Source organism: Cryptotermes secundus, unplaced genomic scaffold (genome assembly GCF_002891405.2).
Source record: "Cryptotermes secundus unplaced genomic scaffold, Csec_1.0 scaffold1115, whole genome shotgun sequence".
Taxonomy (NCBI): domain Eukaryota; kingdom Metazoa; phylum Arthropoda; class Insecta; order Blattodea; family Kalotermitidae; genus Cryptotermes; species Cryptotermes secundus.
This window is the reverse complement of record NW_019733848.1, coordinates 313,177-329,468: the sequence shown is the minus strand read 5'-3', so window position 1 is coordinate 329,468 and position 16,292 is coordinate 313,177. Positions and strand designations below refer to the sequence as shown.

General features: G+C 39.2%; 1 protein-coding gene across 3 annotated transcripts in view; it reads left to right on the top strand.

The window, feature by feature from the left end:
• LOC111868292 (battenin) overlaps positions 1 to 15,495 on the top strand; it is a 41,689-nt gene extending 26,194 nt beyond the window's left edge. For all 3 annotated transcript variants that reach the window (XM_023858821.2, XM_023858820.2, XM_023858822.2), the window contains 3 exons: positions 10,353 to 10,502; positions 10,756 to 10,896; positions 14,944 to 15,495. In XM_023858821.2, the coding sequence (XP_023714589.1) occupies positions 10,353 to 10,502; positions 10,756 to 10,896; positions 14,944 to 15,072 (420 nt within the window). In that variant the 3' untranslated portion in view covers positions 15,073 to 15,495. The remainder of the gene's footprint in view (positions 1 to 10,352; positions 10,503 to 10,755; positions 10,897 to 14,943) is intronic.
• The last annotated feature ends 797 nt before the right edge of the window (positions 15,496 to 16,292 follow it).

The window sequence follows — 16,292 nt, the reverse complement described above, 5'->3', positions numbered from 1 at the left end:
ATTAGAACTAAAGATTTTATTATGGTGCTATTACAATAAACTCAAAATTAACGTGTGTGAAGTAATCTACGGGTGGACAGCTATCAACGAAGTAGAAGTTGATAATGACAGGGAGAGTGTTTTAGATGTTAAATTTTGAACTGGGTGCAGTGTGACAGCGACGTAAGTGTTATACACCTGATGATGGCCGTCTGAGGCCGAAACATGTAGTGTAGGGAGCAAGATCAAAGACACAAGAATATATTGTTTGCACTTGAGACGGAGGTTATATCATTTGTCATTACTGGTGACGAGACTTGGATTTTTGGTTATAACATTGCAACTAAACAGTGGTCCTCACATTGGAAGAGTCCAGCTTTGCCTCACCACAAGAAGCACAACAGGTGTGCTTACAAGTGAAAGCAGAGCTGCTTGTATTTTCTTTTTGATCATTGAGGCATTACGCATTATGAATTTGCTCCTGAAGGTCGAACAGTTAATTGAGATTTTTACCTGGCAGTTTTGATATGTCAACTTTCTCTGTGGTCCAGTGGTCAGAGGTCCTAGATTCGATTCCCAGTGCTACCAGATTTTCTGAGAAGTAGTGAATCTGGAACGGTGTCCACTCGGCTTTGTGAGGATATTTGAGGAGCTATTTCAAGGAAATAGCAGCTCTGGTCTAGAAAACTGAGATTAAAAGCCCGTGGAGGATCCATTGTGCTGACCACATGACACCCTCTATCCGCTAAAGTTGCCATTAACTTCTCCAACAAGTTGCTCGGTCTCTATAGTTCACTTGTGGACTGCAGGCCACAGAGGTTCTGATATGTCTGTGGGATGCAGTACAAAGAAATTGACCTGAAATATGGACTGCATGAAACTCACTCCATCACTATAGTGCACCTGCTCACACAGCATTGTCAGTTAGACAGTTCTTGGCAAAACATTCAATTCCTACCCTTCCACAACCACCCTGTTCACCTGATGTCTCCCCTACCAAATTTTTTCTATTCCCTAAACTCAAAATAACCCTTAAAGGAAGAAGACTTCAGACAATAGAAGACACATCACTAATGCGACAAATTTCTTGAAGGGGATACCACAAGCATCCTTTGAACAGTGCTTCCAGAAGTTGAAAAGGCAGTGGAAGAGGTATATTTCTGTGCAAGGGGAGTATTGTGAAGGGGATAGAGATAGCGATAGATATTATTTATAGACACATTTTTGGAGCTTTCTGAACACACCCCATATTGAATAGGTTTCTAAGTGGCCCATTGATTGAGCTAAGAAATCTTTAGAATGGGAAATATTAGGGCCTGTTGATGTCGGAGTAACTGCCACTGCAGTGAAAAAATTAGCCACAGTAACTGTTTGTAAAATAGAAATGGAGGTATATCTTGAGAGAAATGTCACTGCATTTTATATGAACACTACAGCTGAGTGGTTAGCAGATGCAAGGGTAGTGCCATGCCACAGCAGCTTTCTTTCACATCATTCACACCTCATCCAGTCATTTTGTGCTAATGCAATGTAACCTAGGAAGTTTACTGTAATTAATTAAATGAACTGAGGATAAATCAGACACTCAAGACATGACATAACTCTTTAGGTCTTTGGAAAATTTTGACATGAAAGGTCAGTTAACCATAACCTGTTATGTATTTAACGAGTGTAAGGGAAAGAAGCTTATGATTTCTTTAATGGAGAAGTATTATGCATTATTTCTTTTACTTTGGTATAACCGAAAATATTTCATATTTTAATGTTTATTGTGTCCCTATCGGTAGACACATATGAACCTGATGTCAGTTTGCCTCTGCCCACTGCTGTTTAACTGTAATGCTGTTCATGCCATTGCCAGCAGTGAACTAACTTCTTTACTGACAGCATACATTGTGTCACATCTGTTTCCGTCACACTGGTCACCCACATCTGCTCCACTTGTCACTTTGACTCAGACTGCCTTCTTATCTTGCGACCATGCTCTTTCATTCTATGGCAGCAGTCATTCTAGAAGTATTTTGTGGGTTCACAGTTATCCTTTGGCAGTCACTGAAACCGACTAGAATAAGGGTGTGTGTCTCCATGCATCCTGAAAACGGGACATGTAGGCCCCCTCTCCCATACTCAACTTATGCTACAATATAATTAAATTGTTTTTTTAGGGAATATAAATGAAGGACTAAATGAGTAAATATTGAAGTAAAAATAGATGTAGCAGTAATTTATATAATGGTACTGTAGAACATTCATGTAGCATATTGTCACGTGTAGAATGGTACGTGTGACGAAATGATGGGTGCTAGTTTGGATGATTGGATTTATTAGCACTTAAGTTACACATGGGCCGTGTCATAGCTCAAGCGGTTAGTTGTTGGCTTCCCACCACGGCGGCCCATGTTCAATCCCTTGTCTGGTCAAGTGGGATTTGTGGTGGACAAAGTGGCGTTGGGGCAGTTTTCTCTGAGTACTTCAGTTTTCCCTACCAATCTTCATTCCACCAGTTGCTCCACAATCACCCTCACCTATCATCTGGGGCTGGTACAATAGGCCAGAAGTGGCCACATTACAGGGGACTTAGTCCAACCCCACTAGCAATAAAAAAAAAAAGTTACACACACACTTTACATCCTCACAGGCCAGACTCCTGTATTCTTCTGTACTCCGTTTGTGTGCTTCTCTCATTCCGAGAGCTCACCCTGAGAACTGACTGACTGGCTAACGCTGACTGACTCCTTAGGAATTCCAGTTTTTCCTATAAACCCTCAATTGGACAAGTAGAAAACACAGCTTGCTCCACTGTTGCATGACATCACAGACTAGCGAGGAAGGGCATTTACCGGACATTGCATAGCAATGGGCTTGGTACGGGTTTATGTGACGTCACTTGCAGAAATGCAGAGGTCACATGACTCCTACTCACTGTTGTGCAATCCAAGTGTTTACAGAGCTGTTGCCGAGCAATGCACTGATCCAATCTGCAACTCTCCTGTGGTGTGCATGCCCCAAGGCCTCTGTGGCTCAACAGTTCCTGCATAGGGCAAATACACCACAGTGTGAATTCAGAAAACCAAAATAAATTATGTGCTTCTGTGTTAGTAGGAAAACCAAGGTGAAGCTGAAATTGCCCTGAGAAACTGAAATATTATATAAACTTTCAGGGATCTGTTTATTTCCAGCTGAACTGCTGTAAGCAAATGGTAGGACACCATACTCAGAGATACATAAACTTATAGAGGTATTCCTTGTTATGTGCACGTTTGAGAAATGCAGTGTCATTTTAATATATTCAACTAATTTTGATTGATTTCAATTAATAGTGTTCACTTTAATATAAATTGCTTGCTAACTAGTTAAGAGTGCTTTGGAGAAGGCAGAGTGGAGGTATGCAAGGGAGAATGGGAAATTTTGCCAAGCCATACAACATCTTTTGCACATCTGCTGTTATGTGGTTGATTTTATAAAGGAGTGATGGCCTGCAGGCTACCAGATACCTCTAAAGAAATTTATTATCAACTTCAGTGGATATAAAGGCAAATCTCAATATTGCTGATATTTTGCAACCAATTCAGTCCTTCAGCCCTTCTCTGCCACCGAAATCACCTGCTACATCATCATCTTCAACCACCTCTGCATACATCTCAGTGAGTCATCCATTTAGCAAGTAATCTACAGTGAGACTGATTAGTGTTAATTTTTATTATTTCTCTGTTATTAGTATAAACTACCAGAAGGTTGCGGGTTCAAATCCCGATGAGGTCATTGGATTTTTTTCAATTTACGTAATCCTTCCAGTCACACTATGGCCCTGGGGTTCACTCAGCCTCTAACAGAAATGAGTATCAGGAATTAACTAAATAATTTTCCTGTGTAGTAGAGCACAGCCGGCACGTGAGGCTGACAACCTTACCGCCATCTTTGAGCTGATTGTCTAGATAATGTGGGACCCTCAGCGTCTCACAACCCTGTGGGCCTTCACGGCCTGTTGCAGGGATAGCTTTACTTTACTTTCTTACATTTTTTAAAATACCCATGTATGATGTGTCCCTTGTCACTGCGGCATGGCACGTCCTCAGGTTTCGAATGGAGGCAACACCTTCCAGCTTTGGAGGAAAGCTGCAAATATATTGAATAAGCAGTCATGGACTGCCGACAGGGGATGGTCTTCGAACTTGGGGGGTTGGGCATGTGGCTAACACCCCTCTACTGTAAAATATAATTGTGTTACGAAAATAAACACAAAGTCTCGGACCTGGACAGATCCTCTGGATAGACAACCTCGGCTAAAGAAAAAAGAGATTTGAAATTCGGTACCTGCAATGTCAGAAGTATGTATAGGGCAGGTTTGCTCAGAGTAGTGACAGAAAAATCTTAAAATATAAGTTAGATTTAGTGGGAGTACAGGAGGTCAGATGGGACGGAGGTGGCATCGCACCTGTAGGAGAAGATACATTTTCCTATGGAAAGGGGAATGAAAATCATGAATTAGGTTATTTTTTTCCGTAAATTAGAGAATTGTATCAGCAGTTAAGAGAGTAGAGTTCGTTAGTGATAGGGTGTCATATACAGTACTGTCACATGTTGGGTGTATGTCACACGACAAATAACTTCATGCCGAATTAGATATAGCGAATTTATTCCATTTGCTCTTACACACTTACACCACTTCTGCCATTTGCAGTATCACAAATACTTCTCCTGTAGGAGTCACTGCCATTCACTCTATACAACTCAATAACAATGGACTTCATCTCACTCCGGCAAATGCTAGACTGTAACTGACTGGTTACTCTCTCTCTAGTAACTCACTACTGAATAGTGTTCGCTGCTCCTTATTTAGGCTCGGCACGGACAACACAGAAAACAGTTACGTGATAGGTACCACTGTTGCATAACGTCGTGTTTGCCGATTGCCTAGCAACAGTCATTGCATGGGCTCCCCTGTTGTGTGCTGCCGTGTTTATGAAGGCATTGCTAGGCAACGCTGCCGAGAGTTATTTATTGCTGCGTAGCAACCGCAGTGTCCCCTGTTATGTCACCGCAGGGAAGGGGGTGTTTAACGAGCGTTGCGCTGTCCACATCACAATACTAAAGGGATGCTGGTGTGATATCATCATTATGAATCTTCACGCCCCCAACAGAAGATAAAATTGATGACATAAAGGACAGATTCTATGAAGAACCAGAACATGTATTTGATAAATTCCCAAAGTACCCTGTGAAAATTTTGTTAGGAGATTTCAATGCCAAAGTAGGGAGGGAAGACATTTTCAAACCAATGATTGGGAATGAGAGTTTGCACGAAATTAGCAATGATAATGGAGTTAGAGTAGTAAACTTTGCCACATCAAAAAATCTTACTGTCAAAAGTACAATGTTCCCACATCGTAACATCCATAAATTTACTTGGACGTCTGATGGGAAGATGCACAATCAAATTGAGCATATTTTGATAGATAGGAGACGGCACTCAAGTATACTTGATGTCCAATCATTCAGGGTAGCAGATTGTGATACTGAACACTACTTTGTGGTGGCAAAGGTTAGGGAAAGACTGGCAGTCAGAAAACAAACAACACCCAGAGTTCATACGGAGAAGTTCAATCTCAAGAAATTAAATGAGGTAGAGGGTAAAGAGCAGTATCATGTTGAAATCTCAAATAGGTTTGCAGCTTTGGAAGACTTGGAAACTGAGGTGGATGTTAATAAAGCTTGGGAACATTAGATAGAATATAAAAATTTCTGCCAAAGACAGTCTAGGTTATTATGAACTGAAGAAGCACAAGCCATGGTGAAGGATGCTCTGAATTATTAGACCAAAGAAAGCATGCCAAATTGCAATGGTTACAGGATCCAAGCAAGTTAAATGGGGATAATCTGAATATAAGACGTGAAACCAGCAGGCATTTCAGGAACAAAAAGAAGGCATATCTGAAAGACAAAATTTATGAGCTTGCAATGAACAGTAAGAACAAGAACATTAAAGACCTTTATAGAGGAATAAATGATTTTAAGAGGGGTTACCAACCTAGCAGTAACTTAGTGAAGGATGAGAATGCTGATCTGATTGCAGATTCTCACAACATTTTGAATAGGTGGAGGAACTACTTCTCTCAGTTATTGAATAGAGTCTATTAATGTACCACTTCACAAGAAGGGTGATAAAACTGACTAGTAATTATTGGGGGATATCACTGCTATCAACTTCATACAAAATTTTATCCAATATTCTTCTCTCAAGGTTAAGTCCATACATAGATGTAATTATTAGGGATCATCAATGTGGGTGTTGACATAACAGATGAACTGCTGATCAGATGTTTTGCATTGGTCAGATATTAGAGAAAAAATGGAGTACAATGAGACAGTACATCAGCCGTTTGTAGACTTCAAGAAAGCCTATGATTCAGTTAGGAGGGAAGTATTGTACAATATTCTGATAGTGTTTGGGATACCCTTGAAATTAGTTAAGCTGATTAAAATGTGTTAAAATGAAACTTATAGTAAAGTCTGTATAAGTAGACATTTGTCTGATAAATTTCCAATCCAGAATGATCTAAGACAAGGAGATGCTTTATCACCACTGTTTTTCAACTTTGGTTTAGAATATGCAATTAGGACGGTCCAGGGAAACCAGGTGGGACTGAAATTAAACGGGACACATCAGCTGTTGGTCTATGCCGATGACGTGAATCTACCCAGACACACAAGAAAAATACACAAACTACAATTGATGCAAGTAAAGGGGTTGGTCTAGACGTAAACACCAAGAAAACTAAGTATATGTTGCTGTCTCATCACCAAAATGCAGGGCATGACATAAGGATAGGAAACAGATGTTTGAAAATGTGGCACGGNTGTAGTTAACTACGTATTTCACTAAAAAATGCAACATTTTAACTCGGTTTTTGGTAGATTTTTACGCGACTAACATAAGGCTACTGTGGAAGTGCCCATTTCGGTTACAAAGACATTCGTTTATAACGACACTATTTTTAGGTCCCTTTGATGACATTATAACCAAGTTCTACTGTATTTGGAAACAACGATAGCAGATCGAAACCTGATTCAGGAGAAAATTAAGAGAGTGAACTCTGGTAATGCTTGCTACCATTCAGACCAAAACCTTTTGTCTTCTTGTCTGCTGTCCAAAACCATAAAAATTAGAATATACAAAACTATAATTTTGCCTGTGGTTCTGTATGGGTGTGAAACTTGGTCTCTCACATTAAGGGTGTTTGAGAACAGGATGTTGAGAATATCTGGACTGAAGAGAGATGAAGCGACAGGAGGTTGGAGAAAACTGCATAATGAGGAGCCTCCTAACTTATGCTCTTCTCCAAGTATAATTAGATTGATCAAGTCAAGGGGAAGAGGTGGGCATGGCATGTAGCACGAATGGGGGAGAATAGAAATAGAAGATGGTATGGTTGTTGTTAAATTAAGGAGGATGAGATGAGCAGGGCATGTGGCATGAATGGGGGAGAAGAGTGATGCATACAGGATATTGGTGGGAAAGCCAGAAGGAAAGAGACCACTGGGAAAACCAAGGTGTAGATGGGTGGGCAATATTAAAATGGATCTTAGAGAGATAGGATGGGATGGTATGGATTGGATTGATCTGGCTCAGGATAGGGACCAGTGGAGGGCTCTTGTGAACCCGGTAACAAACCTTCAGGTTCCATAAAATGCTGGGAAACTCTTGAGTGGTTGCCCAGTTGACAGCTTCTCAAGAAGGCTCAGGTCCGTAAGTAAGTAAGGACACAAAAACGTAACAAACATTGTCACAATTTAGGGTGTGACTAAAGATGGGGTATGGATTGGATGTTTGATTTATTCACACACTTGTACACATCATTTGGAACTACAAGTAATTACAGCACTTGCTAATCTGCATGCTTTACAGATCACGACAGCACTGGCTAAGCTTTTTTTCAGCCTGCTGTGTATTCAATAGCTGTTCCATACCAACTGCTTCTAACAGTGGAGATCTTTCAACTTTCCACACTCACGTCATTACTGTCCAGCGACTATCCCACAACTGAACTCTCTCAGCCGGCCTGGGTCCTCGTTATATAGCCTCAGTGCGGTATCAACAGAAAACATGGCCTCCAGCAATTCTTCTATTGTTGTCATTGATTGTTGCTTAGTGATAGCCCGGATATTGTTTTCATGGGAATGTGTTTACCTAGCCATTGCTCAGAAACAACCGTTTGTTTATTTGCCTATTGCATAGCAATGGCTGTACTCATTGCTTTGAGGTCTTTGCCTAGCAGTGGGTCTTTCTTACTTACTCATGGCTGATCCCTTCTAGAGGAGCTGCCAATTGTGCAGCTACTCAAGAATATCCCAGCATTTTATGGAACCCGAAGGTTCGTTTCTGTGTTCACAAGAGTCCTCCACTGGTTTCTATCCTGAGCCAGATCAATCCAATCCATACCATCCCATCCTATCTTTCTAAGATCCATTTTAATATTGTGCACTCACCTAAGCCTTGGTGTTCCCAATGGTCTCTTTCCTTCTGGCTTCCCCAACAATATCCTATACGCATTCCTCATTGCCCCCATTCATGTTACGTGCCTTGTCCACCTCATCCTCCTTGACTTGATCATTCTAATTATGCTTGGAGAAGAGTACAAGTTATGAAGCTGCACATTATGCAGTTTTCTCCAACCTCCTGTTACTTTATCTCTCTACAGTCCAAATATTCTCCTCAACACCATGTTCTCAAGCACCCTCAGTCTATGTTCCTCCCTTAATGTCAGAGACCAAGTTTCACGCCCATACAGAACCGCTGGCAAAATTATAGTTTTGTATAAGCAATTGGTCTATATGCAGTAATATATTTTGTATATTGCGGATAAAAACGAGATAACAACACCACACTGACATCTATATGAACTACACAAAATAACACATGTCAGTCAGTTTAGCAACCAACAAAATTAATTAATAATAATAAAATCATTGATACAGCATACCATTACACATTACAGAAAACACTGACACTGCAGGAAGAAGGCAGCACATGGAAACATGATGATTGATGCTCTCAAGCAAATGTCTTTTAAATGAGTGGATGACAAAAGATGAAAATAATGAAATATGTTAACTTGGGAAACATTCATCTTAATTACATTGAAACTACAGTGTTACGGTTTTGACAAGTTGGGCAGTTGCCCGAGGATGGCCGAGTACAGCCGAAACATGCATCAGTTTTTAATTTTAATATTAATTTTAACTTTTAATTTTATTTTTAAGTAATGAAATAATTGTAAATAAATTTGCATTTAAGAGAGAAGCGAATGTATGAAAGTGACACAGTTTTGTATCTTCCTTTAAAAATATTCCGCCACAGAAAGACTAGCTGAGCACATTACTTCTGTTCCATATCCATTCTGTAACATCTCTTCACTGTTTCTCCAAGCTTGACACAAAATTCTGTTACACATTTCTGCCATAAAACATATCAGTTATTCTGTTCTGCTACTGGAAAACAGGTTTTTCATAAGAGCTTGTGTAAACAGATGTGTGCACACACACATACAAAATGACAAATGACAACCTTTGCATTAATAGCTGAACACACCTGAAGAGGCAACATAGCACGTGCACCATCTGAATCCAGGCCAGCAGAGTCCCTTTCTGCAATGCTGCCAGGAGGCACTCAGGTCATGCACGCTAAAAGCTAGCTAGCCCTGACAAGGACATGGTTCTTTTGTTCAGTGCTAGGTTTTACTTTTACTTGTACAAATAGTTACAGTCATCATAATATCATCCACCCTGCCATGTGGTCTTTCTAACTTTACCACTCACAGCTCATGATCGGAACCCTCTGGCTTACTTTCTTCACTGGCTGTATCTCAGTTTTTGGCTCACGTATTTGATTGGAAATATATTACTGTTAAAATTGGTCACAGGGGTCAACTATCCATGGCAGGAACTCATATAATTGACCCTGTTGTATTCAGGCACCCCTCCTCTGCCTCTCTACTCTCTCTCCTATCCATCAGACCATACAATTATTTCTACCTCTCTTTTCGATTTACAAACATAATTTTTCCTAAGGTCCTTATAGCCATGTGTTAATAATACCCTCTGTGTACTGGGGATAAGGTATTACTGAAGGGGACAGTAGTTCATAAAGGTTTAGTTTTCATGTGATGGTTAGGGATCAGTTTTAGAGTTCTGACAATGGTGTGTTACACTTAGGTTTACCATCATGTGGTATTCCAAGTGGAGCACATTTTAGGAACTGGATCTGTTTTAGAAATGGAAGGAGGAACGTGCTCAGTTCCTGGACAGCAGTGTGTAAAGATGTTGCCTGTATGTATGAGAACTAAATATATGACCAAAAATATTTGTGTTTACAGTTTGAATTGATCTACTTCCCTAACATATGGCTCACTCTACACGAACAGTATCGCTGGCTTCAAGTTGACTATCAGATTGGTGTGTTCTTGTCACGCTCATCTGTAAACTTGTTTGTTGTTCGCAAACTCTGGGTACTTGCTCTTCTCCAGGTGAGTTCTTGGTATACTGGTGCATAAGATAGTCCATTATTCTGAGGGTCTTCCAGAATGAAGGCAAGGAAAAGTAAAAGTTAACTTCATTTCTGTACATAAGCATTATACCATGGAGCCACATAAGATGTTTTGTGTGCGAAGAATGTACCTAGAAATTTATGAAACACAACGTAAACATGAAAGAAAAAAAATGTATGTCAAGTGCTTCAGTGATAATTAATACATCTCCAATTTTTGTTTTTTCCTTCAGTTCCTGAATGTGATTTTCTTCACATTTGAGGCTGTTTATCTATTCGTTCCTAGTGTATGGATCGTGTTTGCAGTGGTATTGTGGGAGGGATTGCTTGGAGGTGCAGCATATGTCAATACATTCTACAGGATATCTGTTGAGGTAAGTGGTTTCCTTTGTCACAGAGTTCAGTTTTACCGTGTGTTTAATTACAACTTCAGTTTCTGACTGCTGAAAAGTGTGTGAATACTTTGGCTTATTCTGGGTGACTCGTTTGCATTGAGTCGACGATTACATGTCACAATTTACAGATATTGATAGCCCATCTAACAGGGTGACATAATATAATTTTACTTTTGTTTGTAGTGTTGAAAACTTTTATGAAGGTGTTCTATCTCAGAATGGAAGTGAATGTATGTTCTGATACAGAATGCATATTCCTTAATTGCACCACCCCCCCCACCCCCCATTGCCACCTGGGAGGAGTGGCTATGTGCACAGTAATGAAATTTCCTTCATAGCTTTGTGGATCAGTACCATGAACTTAATGAATCTTCAATGTTGATCAGTGGTCATAAGATCACTTATAAACCACATTAATATACTGTAATGTGTTTTGTCTCTAAAGACGCAGTTCAGATTGCTAATTGGTTTATTTAACAACTAACTAACTACAAATACTTATAACACTGTTGCGGGTTTAGACAATTTACAAACCCTACACAATAATCTCTTCAGTAGTCTTCACGTATTTAATAATGCGGGAGCTATACAAGTGTCACTGAATTACACACTCCCAATGCCTTCTCAGTTGTCACCAACTGTCACTGATTATTACATATAAACTCTTCTTATCACGCGTTCGGTTCTTCTTCCTCCATGGCTGCTAAACTTCTTCACATTCACAGTTCACTCGCTGCAACTGAACTTGGTGACTGCTAGACTTCAACTGTCTTTGGCGGCTGCTACATTTTAACTCTCCTTACGCATTCCAGTCTCCCTTATAAACCCTCAGTCGGACAGCAGAAAACCCACATTGCTTCAATGTTACGTAAACGACATGTTTACAGGCGTTTTTGGGCAACGCTGCTGAGAGGTGTTTATTGCTGTGTAGTAACCGTGGTGTCCCCTGTTATGTCACTATGGGAAGTGCTGTTACATCACCACGGGGAGGGGGTGTTTACTGAGCGTTGCATAATGATGGAAGGAGTGAGGGTATGTGACATCACTCGTGAGACCACAGAGTTCACGTGACCCATACTTTCTGTTCTGCCATCCATGTCACAGTACTGTATTTGCTCATACATAAACTGCACCCCCAAAGCTATATACTATTGATGTAACAAATTTATGCACTTGCATGATCTTTTACTTGTTAGCATTATTTCTCACTTCCCCCTTAATATAAAGTTGGGTATGAATGAAAATTAACATTTGTGTTATCTCCACTGAACAGTACAACATCTTCATTTCATCACCACTACCATTTTTCTTTTTTATAGAATGATATGTTAAGAACTACACATACATGTAGAATAAAATTACATCATTGATAATAGGTATTTATGTAGCAGAATCAGTAACTGTTTTTTCCTCCTTTGAGACAAACTTGCACCCAGTTCATTGCTGTTACCACATTTTCACAACTGCTCTCTTTTCCACAGTCTTGCCTAATATGTCATCCTCACTGCTATCCAAGGCATTTTATGGGCAACAGTTTTTTAAGCCACTTACAACCAGTTCTGGGAGATATTCTTTCCCAAGATATCAGAATCCAGTGACTAGGAAGACACATGATTGACTTCTTGATTTCGCTGGCAGGTGTGAGTGAATGGTTTCCAGACAGAAGCTACACAGAATATAGCTTTCTGATGTTGCCCATGAACATTTATTGAAAACCACATCAGTGACCTGTAGCTGGGAAGTCACTACATTGTTATGACTGCTAGGTCAGAGTATAAGCATGCAACTGTCTACTTGACCTTAGTAGTGAGATGCCATCTGAAAGCATCCAACACTAGAACTGCCCTTATTTTTAGAAGAACACCGGGTCTCTTATTCCAGATGGTGGAGAACTAATCAGTCATCAGTTCTGTGTCGCCCTGTCCTTTTCTTGGGTTTGAACAAGTTTTTTGTTCCAAAATCACATTACAGGGGGTAATTTCACCATTATATGCATATTTCCATTTCTTACTGGCTTGGTACCATTCTCCATAATTGTGTTATTTGGCATGTAGAAGAAAATCCCCATCTCCAGTTTGGCTGAGAGAAAGTTGTGCTTTGCACATAGCACAATAAACAGTATGAGTAGGAAACATGCTATGTGTCTAAATCCGACAGCAACATTTGTGTTAATGTTGTTTTTTAGTCAAAATGCCAAGTTTCTTCATTGCATAAAACATTGACACTAGCTGGTACTTGTGTTAAACTCATGGTGAAGTAAACCCAAGCAGCTGGTGGTTTCCAATGCCTTTAACTAAATGATTTCTTGACTCATAGGCATACCATCATTATTTCTGTTACACAGAAGAAAGCATATATTCATGAACATCTGGTTGCCTGTCGTGTTTAAGGTCTCTTAAAGTTCTGTGTGTGCATATGCATGCATGTGTTGAAGCTGCTATTAACAGTTTACCATTTGTAGACAATCCATGATGCCCATTTGACTCATCAACTCCAAACTTTGTAGCAGTTTGTCTGATACTTGTCAATTCTGTTTGGTACATGAAAGCTGTTTTGTAGTGACCATTGTAAGCATGTTGCAGTCGTTCAGTTTTTATGCCTCTTTGTTTCAACATGATCACCCCTGTCCATTCAAAGTTTGTAATATTTTAAGAGTGTCTGGTAAATTAACACGTCATTCATGTATAGACTCTTCTTTATTACTAGTGCAATCTTGATGAGAAATGAGTCTAAGTAATAAAAAAATGCACATGTGTAACACAGAACCTTCTTTAATTTCAAGCTTAAGCAAATTGTGAAACCCATAATTATAAAATATTGATATACATCTCACAACACAGGGCCGCCGATATGATTTTGGTAGAATGATGCTGTTGTTTAAAATTCTGTGCAAAACAATCAGAATACTTATGAGTAAGCAAATTTTATATTACTGTGTATAGTTAATACATTACTTAAAACATGTTCATTTAATTTTTTGGGTTGAGAGGAGGCTCAAATAATGTCAGAAAATTAGAAGTGATGCACTCCATTAGTTGTTATCATTGGTCTGAATTGAGTTTGTGTCACTGTAGCGTGCAATCAAAGCTAAAGAGTTATCATTTAGTCACAAGAATGATTTGTATACATTTACCAGATCTAAACTGTCCAATGAGGTTTTTTCTTTCTTTTAAGATTTGCTTATAATCTGTGCCCTGATTTTAAAAGTGTCTGTTTTGGGAAAAAAGTATGACTTATATTCAGGCAAATATGGTATTTCTTGGTTCATACTGCTGTCAGAATTAAATACAATTTAGAGCTAAAGAACACAGTATTTATGTGATATAAGTTCTCTCTTAAGTTTATATCAGCATAGGAAGAGAAACACAGAATTAAATTAGTTCTCTTTAAGATGTATCAAATTGACATCTCAGCCCTGTAACCTGTGGTAGTTCACATTTAGTGGGCAGAGCATGGTATGGGTCAGACCAAGGTTACTGCAGGATGGCCAAACATTGTCTTTTAAGCATAAAAGTAGAAGAGCAGGACTGCAGATGAAGGAGAAGCCTTGAGTTAACTTAGACCTATTTCTGGCTTAGGATTAGAACATAACTTTCCAAGATCCTTACGGATCGAAACATGTAAGGGTGCTGAGTTTTCAAGTGGTAAAACTTAAATAGTCACACTGGATGGAGTTGTTTTTGTCTTTGTAATTGTTAGTGTGACGGACCAGAATGAAACAAATAAAAAAAATTCAGGTATGTTTGAACATTTTATGCTCTAGATTCAATAATGATGTTGATAATAGCTACAATTTTCCATTGAAATTTCAAGAATCTTTGTTTTAGTACGAGTAGTTTCATAGTAGTTTCATAGTAGATAGGACGTACGCTATTGTAGGAGTAACTGTCAGCTTGTTATAAAGTTTTATACTGTTCTTGAAAAGTTTTGTTAACAGATATTGTGTTCTAATATAAGCGTGCTGTATGTTGTGCATGTATGAAGAAAATATTTGTGTATTTTCTACTGTATTGTGTTTGCTTCCAGGTTCCATTTGAGAAAAGAGAATTTTCTATGGGAATCACAAGCCTCTCAGATTCAATTGGTATAGGACTTGCAGGGGCCATAGCACTTCCTGTGCACAACATTTTGTGCCAGTTGCCAAAACCATATTAAATAATAAACTGCTTGAGATGATCAGTTTCCTCACTAGGAAACCTGTGCACCATGGTGTCCTCTGGTACATATTACACCTGGAAGTCTAACAACACTTGAATATTTCCACTAACTGTATGTAAGAGGTATATATGTTGAAACATGCACAAGTCAGATTAATTTAGTATACTTGCCACAGTGTCTTTATATTCACTTTTATCCCTGAACTTCTTGAAGGTATGGTGTAATGACATTCATTAACATGGGAAATTCGAGAGTTTTTTTTTTACTTTTATAAGTCATATTACTATATAATAATGTGTCATTCTGCTATGTGTAGTGAACGTACTAACAATATAAGGTATTCTTGTGACAAACTGAGATATGTAATTGGTTCATTCACTGCTTCAAATGAAGAGAAATGAAATTGGATTGATTTGTGTACAGGTGTGGCATCTTATTTGTTGCAACCTCATTTTCAGATCCAGCGCAGAACTGGTGCAAAAGAAGGCAGAATGTTCGTAACAGCAATCAGTAGTTTTAAACATCTGGAATGATATATACTGCGTTCATTGATTAGGCACAACATTTCTCACAGATTGCTGCTGTAGCTGCTGATAGCAGAATGAGTCATTAGCACTGATAAACATGCCGTCAGGTGGTCTGATCTTGTCACTGCAGTAAGTTGCATTAATAGCTGGTCTGTGTTAGAGGTATTGATAGGCAGTTGACATTGATACTGAAATGAACACAGCGTGTTTATTGTTGAAACTTTTACAAGGAATAAACTTACAGAAAACGTATTCATAAGTTTCACCAAAAATGCCCTGACTCGCCAGTTCCCACAAAGTCATGTGTATCCAAGCTTGTGAAAAAGTGGCGGGCCACAGGTGCAGTGTGTGACATAAAGAAGCAATCAAAGAGGATTGTGCTGATTGAAGAAAAGGTTTGGGATATTGAGGCACGACTACATAACAGTCCTCTAAAATCATTAAGATGCTTAGCACAGGGACCACTAGGATCTGCTTTCACAGCCACAAAATTAATCAGATTTCACCTGTATAAAATAACAGTTGTGCCTGAGCTGAAACAACCAGATTATGGAGCTAGAACTCGTTTTTGCAACTGGCTGCTGTAAAATGTGCATGATAGAATCATGGATCCACAGCTTCTGTTCATGCCTCATGAAGTGTGGTTTCACGTTAGTGGCCATGTCAATGCACAAAATCTAAGAATATGGA